This window comes from Artemia franciscana, chromosome 12, assembly GCF_032884065.1.
Source record: "Artemia franciscana chromosome 12, ASM3288406v1, whole genome shotgun sequence".
NCBI lineage: Eukaryota > Metazoa > Arthropoda > Branchiopoda > Anostraca > Artemiidae > Artemia > Artemia franciscana.
The window spans coordinates 32,805,299-32,824,354 of NC_088874.1; the positions used below are offsets into that span (position 1 = coordinate 32,805,299).

A 19,056-nucleotide genomic window follows, 5' to 3' on the forward strand; every position below is an offset into this window, starting at 1 on the left:
AATCAGTACATTAAGTCAAACACTTAAGTTAAAAAGAAATTAAAAAAGCAAAATCATCAAAGATAAAGGGAAAATCAGTAAACTTAACAATTAAATTACAAAAACATTGCAGTAAATCAAAAATAAAAACGGCAATAGAGGAAAAGGGGAATTTGGCAAGTACATAATCACGAATTATTATTAAGGTGTTCCAGAATACAGGGGATAAAACTTTTACGAAACCTCTCTGTAACAGCATGGATCGAAGAGTAAGTTGGGATTGCTAAGGAGGCTGACCGGGGGAGTCGGAGTCAAGTGGGATTGTGAAAATCAGGGAGTAAGTCCTCAGTACGGGGACTGGAAAAGATGTCCGCGACCATGATCATTTAAGCAGTCCAACTTTATCGGAGGGAGTAACTTTTGTGGATTGGCTCATATATCTTGTAATTTAAACTAAGCAGCAATAATTTCTACCGGTTTAAATTTAAAATTCCAATTATGATTTCAGATTCATATTACCAGCGTTAGCACGTTTGCAGAAAGGTGGAGTTGCAGATGGCGCATAGCTGAGAAGCTGCTAATCTTAGATCTCAAATGGAAACAATTGATAATAATAATACTTACTTGAAAAAATTGGTTTTTTAGATTCCTATAGTTTTCCCCTCAGTTCCCAAAGCCAATTAATTCAAGTAGAGAAACGATTTTAATAGTTTCTCCCTCCTTAAACAGCGCTTTCTAGATGATGAAATGTACAATTTATTAACGTGTAAGAGTGTATAACCGTATGAGTACTACCACTTTCTCAAGGCAAGGCTAGGAAAAATTGCAGACCATCGAAGCATTTTACGATTCACTTCATGATCGTCAATGCACCACTGCCGACTATAAATTTGCTAAAAAAAAAAAGATTGGACAAAGGAAAGGTTTAAAAACCGGGAGGATTTTTGTAAAATATACCTGGCAAGTGATATATTGGCGTTGTTGGATATTGTACGCAAAAACAAGGGTAAAATCTATAAGAAATTAGGGTTTATTACTTTTCAAATTCTCATTTGGTGATGGATTTGATTCCTAATATCATTAAATAGGAAATAGAATTGGCCATCGACATTTATCTGCAGTTATTTGTAGAGAAATCAATGAGAGGAGGGCATGTTTTTCACGGAGATCGTATCCTGGAAACCAACCCAACAAAGCACCAGTTAAATTCGAATGAGGTTTTTCTTAATATAAATTTCCTTTATCCGTCGGCAATGTCTCATTAGTCTCTGCCGTGTGGGAATTACAAATGACTGGACAATCCTTGCGATCATGGTTTCCCCGACATTGTCAACGTTGAAGAGAATGGACCGCAAGAATGGTTCTTCGAAATTGATGGTGAAATACTAGTGAAACTTCATGACTTGGTATGGGATTTTGCTTTCCCGTGCATAAGCAAGCCAGTGTCGACAGGCTCAATGAGTCCCTATAATTTTCTTTGGGAGATGATGGCGGTATGCACTGGATTCATTCAAAACAAAAGGTTATTGTCAACCTTCATCTGAAACAGAATATTGATGAACACCGCGTTCTTTTGCGGTGGATGCTAGCCAACAGTTTCATGGTCACAAAGATTCATAGAGCCATCCAAGTGGATCAAAAGTCACATACGAAGATGTTTATTGACACCTTTATCAGTAAACGCAAGGCAAAGGCGAAGGTTTAAAAAGAAAGCATTAAACTCATTTTAAATTCAGCCTTCGGTAAGATGTGCGAGGGTGTGCACCACAGGAGTCGTTGTGACGTTGTAACCGAAACATAAGAATGTGCTCAAATCATTGCCGATCCAAACTTTACATCGTTCACCATCATAGATTCCAATATGGTCCTTTTACATAAAAAAAAAGAACCTCAGTTTCAAGTAAAAAATTGCTGCTGGTAGCGCAATTTTAGAATTTCCAAAAAATCATATTGGAAATGTGTGGAAGCTCCAATGGAAGCTTCAAGTTCAAGTTTATTACGGGGATAATAAACGACCCGCATAGGTCGCAAAAACACATCAAAATTACTGCCTGGGTTTGATGACCCATAAAATGAGACAAAAAGCAATAACATATTCCACCGTAATAAACATAATACAAAAGTGATACATACTCACTTTTGCTAAAACTAATTATTCGAAGATTTGGAAAATTTTGAGCACAATAGCTCTCGAATGGACTATACCAACTGGGACAAGTGCTTTTACCTGGAGCTAGTGAAGTGCCAGGCCCCAAATAAGTTATTACTTCTAAAACCGTAACGAGGAGCGACTTAATTTCCAATGATGTGCTTGCAGGTCCGAATTTGTACAGTCTGCAAATACACAATGAGGAAATCAAAAAATTCTGCAAGGGAGTGCCTACACACTATGCGAAGGAAAATCTCGACAAGAGTGTTTAGAGAAACTGTGTAGAAAATAATTTAGTTCCAAGAGCGTAGGTCTTGGCGATTCACCCTTTAAAATTTAAAGACTATACAACTGTATAGTTGAAAAAAAATGCCATGTCAGTCATATCAAACAAGCTTATGTATGCGCGGACGGTGTGAAGGTATTACCACACGGTCATTCCACTTCGTACTACCACTTCGGATCCAGATGTGTGTGCAGAATATAGACACCGTCTAGGTCTTGAGAAAATGCAATAGTTGGCGGGAGGAGGGTCCATTTTCTTCCCAGTCTCCAACTCAGGAATGTTTTTTATCGCGTTTTTCATATGTATTTATATGTTTGTCCCGTTTTTGCGCAAGGCGGAATCGTTGTTGTATTTTAAAAAGTGTTTTATATTTTACTATTATTTTATCTACTGCCATCCGGCCTAGCCAGGGCCCAGCCTTCGGCCACCTCAGTGGCCGCTGCGTCCTCCAGGGGGATCCAATCGCATCCGACCCTACGGGTGGGACCCTTTTCTTGGTGCTTTTTTTAATATTGAAGGGTCTAAAAGTGCAAATTTTATGTTGATTTTTTAAATATTAAGTGCTCATCGCTGTCTGGCATAACGACGCTTTTTCCGAAAATAACTCAAAATCATGATAAAACGTTCTTAGAAATTCCAAAAAACAACTACTATTGCAAAAGCATATGACAAGAGTCCTATGATAAAATAAAGGCTAGTGTACCAGACATAAAATTCCTATGGGGACTTAACATGTTTAATGTTACTGAACCAAACTCGTAGTTTATTGATGATGTAGCTTAATCCATTCAAGAATAGTCTCAGGAAATATTACAATCATTCATGGTCTGATCTGACGATGATATTACCGTATATCTACCAGTTACCGGTAAAAAAGGTCATTAGTTGCCATCATGAAACTGAAAAAACTACGTGAAAACAGACATTTATTTTACGTACTAGGTAATTCAAAACAATAACTTAAAAAGGCTATACTCAAACATGGTGTTGACAAAGAATTCATTAATCTCCTATCAGTGTTTTAAATTTAGCTGAGGGCTGTCCTAGCATCCAAAAATAAGGGAAAGGATTTTAAAAGCCTAGACTTGCCAGGTATATTTTACAAAAATCTTCCCGGTTTTTAAACCTTTCCTTGGTCCAATCTTTTTTTTTTTTTAGCAAATTTATAGTCGGCAGTGGTGCATTGACAATCATGAAGTGAATCGTAAAATGCTTCGATGGTCTGCAATTTTTCCTAGCCTTGCCTTGAGAAAGTGGTAGTACTCATACGGTTATACACTCTTACACGTTAATAAATTGTACATTTCATCATCTAGAAAGCGCTGTTTAAGGAGGGAGAAACTATTAAAACGGATTCTCTACTTGAATTAATTGGCTTTGGGAATTGAGGGGAAAACTATAGGAATCTAAAAAAACAATTTTTTCAAGTAAGTATTATTATTATCAATTGTTTCCATTTGAGATCTAAGATTAGCAGCTTCTCAGCTATGCGCCATCTGCAACTCCACCTTTCTGCAAACGTGCTAACGCTGGTAATATGAATCTGAAATCATAATTGGAATTTTAAATGTAAACCGGTAGAAATTATTGCTCCTTAGTTTAAAATCATTTGATGGATTAGTAAGACTTGAAAGTTTTGGGCTGCATGTTAAGGATTTAACCGTGGAATGGGGTATATTTCAAATAACCATGGTAATTATTACAATATGGAGTTTAAATTGCTTTTTAAGTTGATGAGGTTCAAGAATCTGTTTAGCTAAAGGTCTTAAAGATTATGATTTAGAATTTGTTCATAGATAGCTTCGCTCTTCCGTCCTAAATATAACGCAAGTCCAAAGTCTTGTTCACATAATTTAGTTTCAAATTCATACTGTATCTTAGTTCTGAAACTAATGAACAAACAAAACAAGAAAGAAATATTATGTACGCCTTCGCTAAGAAATAGGTTAATTTACGAAACTATATCACTACTTGATAGTCATTTTCTCTCTATTTAAATATACCAATTAGATCTTTTCTAAACAATCAGGAAAACCATCAACAATCAGGGAAACAAAACTTCGTTATTAGCTTTTAAAGTTGTTGCTTTATTTATTGTAAGCAGGAGATGAGCACAAAATAAATTCAAAAACATCAACTTCCGTACACCATTTGTATAACGCTTTACCTTATTAGCGTTGTGCAAATTTGATTTCAGAAACCTGCCTATCATTAAAGTAATTGCGAAACAAAGGACTTACAGCTATTGTTTTGGCTGGTTTTGGCAGTGGCACACCCTTTTTAGAGATTGCAGCAGCCGCAGCAGCCGCTAAGTTTGCTTGATTTGCAGCAGCCTGCGCCGATAACTTGCTGTGTCCAGAAGATGGTGGTAATCGCCGGGAAGGAGCTCGCGGTGAATAGGATCTAGAAGGATGTAAAATAAGAACAGAATAAAGGAAAAGCAAAACAAAGAGTAAAAATAATTACAGACGACTGTATGTGGAAAAAAAGATCAAATATCACAAAGATAGCAATTACATTGTCCTCTTTACATGTTCCTCTTTAACTACATTTCCTCTTTAAAAGAAAATATTTATAGCAACTCATTTGCTGAAAGTATGGGTACCAGTTTTATTTAATCTTTTTAAGCTTTTGTTAGATCATTATAACAGGTCATTTGAAACTATCGTAACGCTTGCTTTGTTAGATCATTATAACAGGTCATTTGAAACTATCGTAACACTTCCAACTTACACGCAGTCTTCTAAGACGCCTAGACACAGGTAGTCTGGGCAAGGTCCTCGACAAAACACGCGGTCTTCTAAGACGTTTAGACACAGGTAGTCTGGGCCAGGTCCTCGACGAAACACACATTCTCCAAGAACGTCTAGACACAGGTAGTCTAGACAAGGTCATTGATGAAAGACACAGTTTTCTAGGACGTCTAGACACAGGTAGTCTGAATAGTCTGTGTCTCTGTCTGACAATTATTCTTTCCGTCTCCCTTTCGGAGTCATCTGAAACCCCCTCATCACTCCCCGATAAGGCCTGAGCAGTTTTATAAATGTATAGTTGGTATTCATGCAGAAAGGGGGTAATGGTAAATATATTATATGCATTATATGGGTTACGTATATTGTATTTTTACGTATTATATATATTATATGTGAATACGGTAAACTATATAGTGAGATATAGTATTGTTTATGTTTAAAATGCAGAAATAATTTTTTGAGATATCATTAAAACAACTGTCTAGGTTAAGAGAGGGGGAATAGAGTAATTAGAAAAATATCGTTCTTGAAAAAAGATCCCTAGTCTTCCCACCCATGTGCAGGTAAGCAAATAACTGTAATAAGGCCGGTCATACCTTGAAATGGATCGAGACCTGCTTCTAGATTTAGACCTAGACACAGATCTGGACCTTGATTGCGATCTGGACCTTGAAGAGCTTCTTGATGAGGCACTCGGGCTTCTAGGACGTCGAGAAATCGGTGGTCTGGGTGAGATGCTTCGTCTATCCAGTCTCCCGCCTATAAAATAAATAAACACAAGTCCAGTCTCTAGGTCAATTTAAGCATATCAATAGAGTACAACACTCAAAAGATAATTTTCAGGACTTTAATAATAATAAAAAATCCGATTATTTTACAAATGGATATTTTGAGTTTATATTGCAACACTATTGTAGCTTTAAATCAAATTCGCATTAAATTATAAAATTGCATTGATTGCAAAACTGTAAAACTCCAGATAAAATTAAGCTCGACTTTTAGGTTTGTTATTAGCAAAAGGAACGCCTAAAGAAGGATCTCAGTACCATTTCGCTATCGATATACATATATAATTATTATGTTTAAAGATACCCATATTAACATTGTATACGCATTAAAAAGATTTTAGAATATTCTTAATAGAGTAATTACGAGGTTGTAAGAATAATAATATTAAAATTAATATAATTATATAAACATAATATAACAATAAGAATATTAAACTACCAGTAGCCCAGGCTTCCCCCGGGCCCAGACACTCACCAGGCTTATATATATTTGATTCTCTAATCACGCATTAGCATGATCTTCGTGTTATTCTTAAGTTTAAATCATAAAGTGTCAAATCAGGAATATCAAGTATTTAATCACATATTTATTTGCCATTTGAGCAAATAAATATATATTAAATAAATAAATAAATATTTCAAAGTATAAATAAATAAATATTTGAGCCATTGATATATTAGCCATTTGAGCTACGATTGTTGTTTAAATAAACCTTTCTCTCTCTCTCTCTCTCTCTCTCTCTCTCTCTCTCTCTCTCTCTCTCTCTCTCTCTCTCTCTCTCTCTCTCTCTCTCTCTCTCTCTCTCTCTCTCTCTCTCTCTCTCTCTCTCTCAGAAGTTTGTTTGAGCGACGCATCATTTTCAAAAAGCGAATGATTGTTTTTCAGTTTGCATGTTACTGTATGGAACAACGTTCATAAAAAGACTGACATATTATTCAAGACATCGACAAAAGTCATTTTTTTAATGCCCTTTGCTTTAGTTGCTCGGATTGGTCTTGTCACATTTGATCGTCCAGGTGGTTTATTTTCAGCAATTGTGAATTTGCGTTTTCGAGTCGTCTTCTTGTTCTTCTCACGTTTGATGGTTCAAGTGGTTGGACAAAAAAAATTTTCTTATTCAAATAAATTATTATTTTTAATAATTGTAAATTTACATTTTTTTCTGACCCATTCCTTCATTCCACTGCGATTTTGTTTTGTCTCTTGACAGCAGATTTCGTTGCACAGCATTTTCCTTTACAATTCAATGTGATTTTTACTGTTTCTTGCTCTGTGCCTTTTTCTTTAGCAGTTCAGAGTCATTTGTCATCTTGTGTAATTTTGCATGCGTCAAAGATACTAAAAACGATACAACCACTCCTGGAGGAAAAATTATGCATAATAACAATATGACAAGATATTTTTTTTTTATTAAATCGCTACCACAAGCCCACATAGGGCCAAATTCTGACTTTGAAGTCGACAACTCATTTGAATTACACGAGAACCGGCGAAAACGCAAAGAAAAAACGAAAAAGAAAAACCATAATATAACCGTTAATTGTAAATTAAAAAGTTAAAAGATAAATACTGGTCAAACTAAACTTAAACAAATACAAGTAAAAAAAATTAAAAAGACATTGAAAAGAGGGGAAGGGGGAGAAAATAAGTGAATAAATACAAACAAAGAACGAGATATAATTAAATATAAAAATAAAAAGGGACCCAAAAAGGGTCAATAATTTAACTGCGTAAAGTCAATAAAAAGTTAAGAAAATAAAAACTGGTAAAAGGGGGGGGGAGAAGAGGGAACAAAAACAGTGAATAAACACAGAAAAAGGGAACGAAATATAAACATGCATAAAATTGAAAGGGACAATAAAAAAACAGTGGGGAGGGGGTAACACAAGCCAATAGCTACAAGAACCTGGGCAGCACCTTCCGCCAATAAAAAAAAGAGAAAAAAAAGGGAAAACTAGTGGGATATTTTATAAATTTTTTCTCTGATGAAGGGGTTAAAAGCTTTTTCATATCTGGAAGTAACGGAGCGAATGGGGATAGACTAGGGAGGGGCTCGGAAACAGCTTAATGGAGTGACGTTTGGGGGAAATATTTGCTGTCCAAGAGTTTGTTATTGCATTTTTTGCAAAACGGACGCACAAGGAGTTTTCAACGACTTTTCTCAGTTTTCAAATTCTTCTTCCTATCTCAGACGGGGAAATAGTGGGAAAAGAAGTGGAAAGAGCTCCTGCTGTTAATTCGTCAGACAATACTGGAAGGCTCTGGACAATAGAAGCGAGGAGTTTATTTAGATTATTGTCATTAACATCGGGAGACCCAGGAAGCTTGACTTTAAGCTGCTCAAGCCTCCTGCCACACAGCTTTTTAACCTTGAAATATCGTATTTTTTGGTTTATTAGTGAACAATTCTTCGACCTTGTTTTTGTAGCACGATTGAGCCAATCTACGAATTTTTCTTTCAATTGATGTTCTTAGTTGATTGGCTTCATCCACTTTACCATTTTTTTTCAATTTGGTTGTAATTAGTGTTTTTATAGTTTGGTTAATAAAAGGTTTATCACTGGAGCACCTTTTCAATCTTTTTCCTCGGAAACAAATTTGATATCTATCAATTAGCCTTTTGTGGAACGTAGCCATTTTCTCATCAAGATTTTTTTAACTATAAATATTAGACCAATCTTCAGTATTCAGCCACATACCAAAAAAAGAAGACCAGAATTTTAAAGAGGGCGGTAAGTGCCATAAGTTATTGAGAAAGAATGCTTAAAATTTGAAGAGGATAAAAGAATCGAAAGATGATAACTCCCATCTAATGGGAGCAAAGCTGAGGGAGGGCTCTAAAAATTATACAAATTAGTTAAAATAACATCAAGAGAGGTATTTCCCCGAGCCGTTGGTATTTTAAAAAATTTGCTTTACTTTAAGTGAGGAGCAAAAAGAATCCATTTTAAGGTCGTTGGCATTGCCAACTAAAAAAAAGCCAGCATTGAGATACTTAGAAATACAAAATCAACACTTGCTGGCTAGATTTACGTTTTGAATCGATATTTTGATTTGGGGAGTCCATTTCCAACCTCTTTTGCTCAAACGACAAAACAGCGTAAGAATTTACCCCCATGAACAGGAACAACCCTATGAACATTCCCGCGTTTAAAAAAGATTTTTTTCTTAGTTTTTATTTTTGCTGTTTTGTTTTGTTTCTTTCTAGCAATGATTTGGGTTCATTTATAAATTTGTCTCCAAATTCAATGAGGTAAATACTCTCTATCAGAGGAATTTAACTAGTGGGTAGAAACAACATCTCTTCTGTCCACGAAAATTCTGAATCGTCATAGACCAACGTTGTTTTACCGACATTTGAAGTCCAGTGATGTACGACCAACCTAAACACACATTTATACTTTCATAAATATAAAAATACGGCTTACGTGGACTAAATCGTCCCCCTCTTCCTCCACGCCCACCGCGAACGGCTGGCCCTCTTCTTCTTCTAGGACTCGGCGACCTTGTTCTACTTCTACTAGAGCTTCTACTTGAACTACCACTATATGAGCTTGACCTTGACCGTGAAGAACTGAAAAATAACACAATATATACATTTAAGAAAAAAAAACAAAGAAAGGGAGATTTAATAGAGAATAATTACTGGGCTGAAAGAAAGTAGACAGAGAATATTGAGAGAAAGTAACGGTTCAGAAACTGCTAGACACTATAAATGCAGAACTAGCAGTACAAAACTCAGTCTAGCCTTCAAATAAAAACTTTTTAAAAAACTTTTAAGCTTCGAAATTTATGAAGGAAAAGAAATCTGATAATCATTACAGTCCTAATGATTACAAATACTACATTAAATCGAAGCAAAACATGGTAAAGTTTGAAGCTGAGAAACTTACTCGGGGTCAAATCTACACCCTCCCCCCAAACCATCCCTTGCTTGAAAAAAATGTAGATTCGGATTACGTCGACATTACCTCAAAATGGAAATATTCCAAGAAATATAAAAAAAAATCGTACCCTAAAAAAGTGTTTGTAAAATTAAAAAAAAATAAGAAGAATGATTCAAGAGGAAAATTTAGCTAGCCTGGGAAATGATCTTCGCCAATTTTAAACGTAACTGTGAAGATTTTAGAAATTTTCTATTTCTAAAATTTTAGATTTTCTAGAAATTTTCCTAGAGAAAATTCTTAGAGATTTTCTAGAAATTTGAAGCTTCTGCTGCATAGAGGGAGCAGGTTTTACACCCATAGTAAGATGACTTCGTAGAAGAACAAAGACTACCATGGTTTCGTAAACTCGGAGCTTGGTGCGGGGAGAAATTTCACTGAAACTCCAATTCTGCATTTCTTGAGCTGCTCAAAGATGTCCCATAAGACTCCCGATCTCCTCATTCTCAAGCTCCGTTCATCTCTTAGCCAAATTATAATTGAACGATGGAACGTCCTCGCTTGGACTACCAAGCATGGTCATAAGGTGTTGGAATTTTCGGACAGGGTCATCTTTGGACCTAAAGTTTTGATTTATTCTATCTAAAAAACGACTAATATAGGATAGCGTCTCATAAAAATGGATCCAAAAAAATTGTAGCTGATGCTGAAGTAACCCAAAAACAACCATCTAAAAACTTGGTACCAGACATCCATGTGATAAGGGGACAAATCATCCAAAATTTTTTATTTGAACCATGCACATCTTCAAGGTCAGCTTTCAATTTTAGAACGATTGGCAAAGCAAATTTGTTTTTAGTCCACTTCAACTAACCTTCCGCAGAGTTTACTTTATAGCAGAGTTGAAGATTAGGGTTAGGGATAAAAATTACGGGTGCAATATTCAAGGCCCATTTCAATAAATAAAACTAAAAAGCAAATAGATTACGCACTTTTGAAACAACATATAATATACAGATTGCCCCATTCATCAGGGATAAAGCTGTAGCAGGGTGAAGGCTGCAATGTCCATCAATTTCACATTGATACATACCCACCGATTTGGGTTATGTTCTCAACTTTTTTACTAAAGAAAAAACTTCGGAGAAGCAAATTACTTTGAGAACATTTTACTGATTGACCTTAAGCGGAGAAAAAGAAGTATTCCGCTATTTAGTGTTTTACCTTCTGAGCAAACAAAGCAAAAAAAGAAGAAGAAAAAAGATTTCTTTTTTATTATTCTGTTAATTTTTCTGCTTATTCTTCTTTTATATATATATATATATATATATATATATATATATATATATATATATATATATATATATCATGAAAAGAGAAATCACCAATGCAACAGCACAAACACACACAAAAAAAAAAGAAAAAAAAAGAGACAGAAGGAGAAAAGGAAGACTGTTTTCCTAAATTAGTGATTAATATAGACCAGCACTTGAATGAGGCCTTAACCCTACTCATCCATACAATCACATAGGTTAAACAGCATAGCCATACACAATCAACCATAAAGAATAATCCATGGACAGGCAGTCATGTCGTCAATAAGTATAAGTCGTCATTTACCAAACAATAGAAAAAATAATAAAGACAAATAATTCAGAGGCAACAACCCAACACAAGGGCTCATCAGGAAAATACACTGGCTATATAGGGTTTCGCCACTTTAAATTCTCTACCCAGCCAAGTGTTGTGGCTACCACAGAATATCCATGGCATCCCCGTGTCAGGTATCACCCCCAAAATACATGCCTATGAAAGAAAAAAAAAACAGCAAATGTAAAACAACCAAGTAACACCAAAACAAGCTTATCCTGTTAATATATCCCTCTTTTTAGCAACAATAGGTAAACTAAATATAATAAATTTTACCCAATCACAAATATTAACACATTGCAAAAAACCTGAATGAACTAAACAATTATAGAATTCATCTTTACCATGTGGCTATTTAAAAAAAAAAAATCCGCTCAATTAGAAACACAATTCAAAATAAATGGCGCTGCAACAACCTCCGAAATTAGTTGAAAATTTCTTTAAGTATTTCTAGATAATTCTTTTGATATTTATTTAAAAGTTCGTTATAGTGAAAACAAAATATTTTAAGTTGCCAAGTTAATTTATTTGCAGAAAAACCTCTTGATATCAATTTTTGGCTTAAGATTTTACATCTATTTTTAAAATCAATAAAATTACTACAAATCCTTGCATAACGAAGTAACTGTGAGAAAAACGCTGAATATGTGATATTTGAGTGCATATTACTTTCAGGGAATGGGAAACTAATCACTTCAAAATCAAAATAATCCGTTTTATTATACATTTTAAAACTTAACTTATTATTATCACAAATATTAATATTTAAATCTAAGAAATGATCTTCATGACCAGCGCCATGACTAGGTTCAAGAATAAGCTCTGATGGATATATATTTTTAGAAATATCAATGAAATCCTTATAATTTAAGACCAAAATATCATCTAAATATCTTTTATTATTTGACAAAACATGTTTTAAATTAATTGGATTATTCTTATCCATCATATATTTATATTCTAGTTGACTTAAAAACAAGTTAGCTATAAATGGGCTGGCATTCCCCCCCATGGGAATTCCCACAATTTGCTAGTACAAATCACCACCAAATCTTATATAAGTATTGTATAAAACAAATTCTAATAACTCAAAAATCATATCCAAGCTGTAACATCTCAAGTTAACTGTAGTATTAAAGCAATTTGTCCATATTGCTTTTTTATTATAAGTGTCTATTTTTAAGAACCTTTTATTAGATAAGAGGAAAGATTTCTTGATAACAGTTTTTAAATTATCAAACACTACATTAAGTGATAAATTAGTATACATTGTCGCAAAATCGAAAGACTCAATTCTTTTAGCTGAAACCATTGTTAAAGAATCTATCACCTGCAGTGAATTATTAACACTCCAATATGGATTAAAATTCGAAAATTTTTTAATACCGGAACAATAGGTTTTAAGTTTATTTACAATTTCCTTTAAAATTAAAGAGAGGTCAGTAGCAGCAGTGCGGGCTGGACATTTAGCTGCTCCAGTAATAAACCGTGGTTTAGGGGGATTCTTATGAAATTTTACTGTCCAATATAGGAAAGGGAACTTTTTATCATTGTCATTTATTTTAATATTAAAATTTTTAAAAAGTATTTCTTCAGTCTTTTCAATTAAATTCTCATCCTCTATATTTACCTTTTCGTAAACATTAGTTGTGCATAACTCCCTTTTTAAGATATCACAATACAGCTTCTGACAAATTATGGCAAAATTATTATTAGCTTTATCCACTGGCACAATTACAAATTCATTCTTTAGATTAGCAATTGCTTGTTTAATCTTCGCATTATAAAATAATGATTTAGTGTTACTATTTTTTAAGTTAGAATATATTTTATTTCTTACTCTACTAATAATTAAATTCTTCCAACTTTATATATATATATATATATATATATATATATATATATATATATATATATATATATATATATATATATATATATATATATATATATATATATATAGGTAATAATAGTAATATATATTTGCCAGTTCAATTGAGTGTAAAGAATAAAAAAAAATTAATGTAACTATTTGCATTTTTCTGTTTTTCTTTTTTTGTTATTTTTCCTCTTCGTGTTTATTTCCCTAAACCGTATAAACCAACGCTAAAGCATATTTGAACACAAGCCAATCAAATGTTCACCTGTGCAGGTTCACCTTAGCAGGCTGCTAAGGATTTATACAAAAGTCAACCAAAACGGGATCTCATTAATCAGTCAACGCGAAAACCGGCCACTGAAGCGAAGCTCAACTTCTGTCAGAGCCTATCTTCAGAATCTCATAAATAAAAAAATCCTCTGATTAAGCTGCTGCTGCTGCACATTAGAAATAAGCAGCCCAAATCTCACATCAGAATTTAGGCTTAGTTGATATAAGATGCGATTAAGCTGCTACAGGCATAAAAGAGGCGAAACATGGCCTCTCCAGTCCAGATTGCACTGGAGAGTAGAAAGATTCCTAGCTAGTAGAGATTGAAAAGAGGCGAAACAGACCTCCGCACAAGACGGGATCTTATTAATAAGTCGAACGCGAAAATCGGCGGCTGAAGCGAAATCCGACTTTTGTTAGCTTTAGTTGATATAGAATAAATATCAGATTAAGCTAATGAATAAGGTGGCGCTGTTTTCTATATTTCACAACGAATCCAAACAAAAAAAAATGTACAATACTTACGAGGATGAGTATGAGGACCCTGATGAATAGCTTCGCCGTCTTTCTGATTTTCTTGGGGTATAAGATCTGTCCCGACGATTTCGATCCCTGCCTGGGCTATATCTTGATCCTCGATTCCGCATATCACCTCGATGACGGTATCCTCTGTACCTAATTAAAATAAAAATACAATTATATAGATAATTTAAATATAGACGACATGGCGTTTCATACAGATAAATGGAAGGATAAAAATCCTCCAGGGCCATTGCCGATGCATAGGGCGTCGTGTCAGACGTTTTGGTAACTGGGTCTTTTTTACAGGGACAAGTAGCAAGCTTGTTGCCCAAATTTTGTATGCACCATATCCATAATACCACGGCCAATTATGTGAAAGATGTTCGTGAATCATATTGCAGGACACTATGTCCTTAAAGTAATTATTAACCCTAACATAAATAATTTCCAAGAATTACTAGCTTTTTTAAGGTGGAGGAGGGGGAAGTTGTCTTTTTGTCAATAGTATAAACAAACATACTTAGATGCATTATAATCCTTTTTTCTTGTTTGGATTATTATGGAGACGCTTTCCTTAGAATCGGGGCCTAATGACGAATTCCGAGTCCCGTATTATCAAGCAGAGATCAATCCCATTGTGCCATTACATGACTTTTTACGATTCTTTTATCTATGTTTACTTAGTTATATTCATAGAAGTGCTACAATATTGATGTAATATATTCCTTTCGTTTTTTTTTAAATAGCCTAATTAAATCTTAAATATCTATGCAAATTTTAAGTAGGTTGATTATTTAACAAACCTAATTAAAATACCTAACTTAAGCTCCACGAACTAACGAATTTTGATTTTAAACTTGAAAAAAGGAAAATTTAACGTTTACAAAAACAACAGTCTGTTTTAAGGTTGGCAAAATAGTAAGAAATTGAAAGTTTTTATAGTTGCAATCGGAGTACAACTTTCAATTTACAATAAGCAGTGAGCTGTAAAAAGGTATAATTATGGTAAAAAGCGGGTAAAATTCGATGGCAAAACTCGGGAAATGATGATTCTGATTCTAATGTTCGTTTGTGTAGCCTACAACCCTATTAAATATATATATATATATATATATATATATATATGTATATATATATATATATATATATATATATATATACATATATATATATATATATAAAGGACCAAATGCGTGAGGGTCTGTATTTTCTTTTATGACACCAAGCGTTTCGGACAATCGATACTAGCTTAGTTGACAATCGATACTAGCTCGTTTTTGACAATCTATACTAGCTTAGATGATAAAACACGGGAAACGATTATTCTGATTCTAATGTTCGTTTGTGTAGCCCACAACCGTATTAAATATATATATAAAGGACTAAATGCGTGAGGGTCTGTATCTTCTGACACCAAGAGTTTTCGACAATCGATACTAGCTTAGTCATTTAAACATAATTTTTCGTCCAATTTGGGCCAAACTGTTGTTCTCGCAGCACGAGCGGCACCGTCCTTAAAAGGCACTAGAGATTCCGTTCAAATAACTTTTCTCCCAATAACTAACGACCGGTGGTTTGACAGAATCGTCCCTTCAAAGAAAACACACCCTCTCGTAACTCTTAGATCAAACTAAAGAAGGATAATTGTTTCATAAAACCGCATGAAAGTAGAGTCCAAGATTCCTCAGAGACCCACCAGGCTTTCCAGCCCTGGTACGACATTTCCAGCCCAAACTGACCAGAGTCCTTTCTCCGAGTTCATTAAAGTTAATTAAAAGTCAAGCCAATAAGTTAATTAAAAACAAATAAAAATTCTATTCGAATAGGTTCTCTACCAATACTCAGCAACCGCTTGCTCGGTACAATTACCCATAAAAAAAAAAAAAAAAAAAAAAAAAAAAAAAAAAAAAAAAAACAACTAACTGACCTGTTACCATCCTTCCAAAGAAATTATACAATTTTGTATTTTCCAGATAAAGAAAAGATTACTTGAAAATGAATAAATAAATCTTAAAACGAGTAAAACTTAAATTGAATATGTAAATCAGGCTTAAAGAGAACAAAAATCATTAGAAAAAAGAGTGTTTACTTGAAACTGCATAATTTCCAAAAAAAACGCTCAATTTCTTTAAAAATTGCAGCTAGCACGGGAGTTGAACTCGATATTCCCTGGTGACCATGGACCAACAGATACCAACCGTGGATTAGTAGCCTTTTATTATACACTTTACCCTTCTGTACAAATCAAGTAACTTTAAATAACAAATAAGTACAGAATAACGACAAAGATCCAACTGCCTGTACATTATAAAAACAGACTACATGCAAAACAATAGGAAATTTCCAAGACAGTTATATTTATTAAAACCTTAAATGAATATTTCGGCTCTATATCCAAGAACCGTCCTCAGCGAAGCAGTTATATGAATAAAATAATACTTGCAATAAAGTACAATATTTAAGACTAAAATTAAAGATTAAAACAGTCGCAGAATAATTACTTAAACGAAGCTCTACCAGGACTATGATACTTGTTACAAAGTTTAACCAAGGTTAAATGTTCGATCAATGATTAAATATGTTCGATTAAATGATAATTTTGTTTTTAATTTATTGCTAAGATATTACAACATCAATACTTGTATACATAGAAACAATTCTAAAGCTATTTATTATTGTTTTCCTGATATATTTGCATTTTTAAGTTCTTCTACTAAATTTATCGAGTTACTTATTTAGGACTTTTATATTTTTTCCAATTGTTTTCCGATATTAGAAACGGGGGCTTATGTAGTCGTTCTTAAATAAGTGAAACAAAACTCAAACTTAAGAGTAAAGATCGAGGTATTGAGGAGGGGGCAATCCCCCCCCATATACGTAATCATTTTTGTTTGTTATAAGTTTTAATCTTTCTCTTTACTTTCAGTTAAAAAACTTGTTTTTTTTATCTTATCTCATTTAAATATATCTCTTTACGCTAGGCTATCGCAAAAATCCATAAAACCATCATAATCAATGTCTAAAATCATCACCATTATCAAGCAAACTATTCAAAAATTAGATACGTGGGATGCAGATGAAGACTCAAGCTCTGATCAAGCGCGAAAGGCGTTCTAGGAAATTTTATTAATTTACTTTAAAAATTCATTAGCCACTCATCCAGAAATTCTATTTGACGACAGGCTTTAAATAAAATACCATGTTTTTGTTATTTTGGCAATTCATAAAATTTCGGACAAAAGGCTACCTTGAGTGATTCTGTGTTTAGGTTTTTAACCTATTTATAACTCTATAAACAAACTGATCAGCATGATCGCCGGTTATAATTGCATGTGTGGTTTGGTCATTTAAATATGACTGAATTTTATAGTCATAATATGTCGTATATATGACAACTAGTGAATTGCTTTTGTCTGCTTTGGTTATTATAGCAGAAGTGTCTTTGCTTATAATATAAAGTTAGGTAATAGTTTTAGGGCTTGCAAATTTTTTGGTCTCGTATTAGTTTTGGAGACTTAGCTTTTTTTGTATATTGTAAAGGGTATCAAACAGTCCGTGGTAACGAACTATAGTAAGGAGCGACACGGCTCAATAGTAAACAAAACTCTAAAAAAAGAGAATTTTTATAACAATAGTTACATCAAAAGAATCGCATTTTAATATTGATTTTAAGTATAAGTTTCATCAAGTTTAGTCTTACCCATCAAAAGCTACGAGCCTGAGAAAATTTGCTTTATTTTAGAATATAGGGCGAAACATCCCCTAAAAATCATAGAATCTTAACGAACATCACACCATCAGATTCAGCGTATCAGAGAAACCTCTTGTAGAAGTTTCAAGCTCGTATCTACAAAAATGTGGAATTTTGTATTTTTTGCCAGAAGACACCGCAGGGATGCGTATTTATTTTTTTATTTTTTTTTTCCAGGAGTGGTCGCATAGACCCAGTGGTCCCAGAATGTCGCGAGAGGGCTCATTCTAACGGAAAGCAAAAGTTCTAGTGCCCTTTTTAAGTGACCAAAAATTGAAAGGCACTTAGGCTCCCTCCCACGCTCATTTTTCCCCAAAGCCACCAAATCAAAATTCTGAGATAGCCATTTTATTCAGCATATTCAAAAAACCAAATAACTTTGTCTTTGGGGACGACTTAATCCCCCACAGTCCCCGTGGGAGGGGCTTCAAATTACAAACTTGGACCAGTGTTTACATATAGTAATGGTTATTAATTTTTTATTTATTTAGCTAGCTCTTGTAACTAATGCTTTGTCAGCTAAGAAGAAGCTCTAGTCTAATTCCAAGGTATCCTTCAGAGATTGAGAGCCTGGAGCACAATATTTACTTCAAAGTTGGTTCAAAACAGAGTAAGAGGCTGTTAGTACCATTAACATAGATCTTGGAACAAAGTTAGTGAGGTTAGGCAGTTTGCAAAGAAGTAGAGAGGGCTCATAGTACAAGACACTAGAAAAGTTAGCTTTAGGGATTTATCAGAGCTCGTATTGAACGAATTTTAGACATCATAGATGCAGCAGTAGCTTCAGCATAGGAAACCTCAGCCCATAGTAATCGAAAAAAATGTGTTTTTGGAAAAATTATTCTATGCAAAAAATCATTTGAAGCTGGTTCGTGAATGTCTATTACCCGCGTTAAATTTCAATGTAAATATTGAGCAGAGAAACAGATTTCCCTTATTTTTGGAAAAAAAAAGCCCAAAACCTCTCGAAATTTGAGCTGGATAAAAATAAAAAGTACATCACTGAAATTGCCCTGGTCGAAAACGCCTACCTGAAGGTTTACAGTCCATCATAAAAAAATCGTATTTTAGCATTCTTCTTCTGTTTCAGTAAACGCGGGCTTCTCAGTCGAGACTATGCAGCCCTTTTCCTTTTGATTAACTC

General features: G+C 34.0%; 1 protein-coding gene across 1 annotated transcript in view; it reads right to left on the reverse strand.

The window, feature by feature from the left end:
- Positions 1 to 19,056, reverse strand: part of LOC136034010 (zinc finger CCCH domain-containing protein 18-like) — a 55,730-nt gene that overhangs the window by 7,564 nt on the left and 29,110 nt on the right. Inside the window, exons 6-9 of the mRNA XM_065715057.1 lie at positions 14,165 to 14,314; positions 9,385 to 9,530; positions 5,764 to 5,926; positions 4,655 to 4,817 (exon numbers count right to left, since the gene is read on the reverse strand). Of these exons, the coding sequence (XP_065571129.1) occupies positions 4,655 to 4,817; positions 5,764 to 5,926; positions 9,385 to 9,530; positions 14,165 to 14,314 (622 nt within the window). The remainder of the gene's footprint in view (positions 1 to 4,654; positions 4,818 to 5,763; positions 5,927 to 9,384; positions 9,531 to 14,164; positions 14,315 to 19,056) is intronic.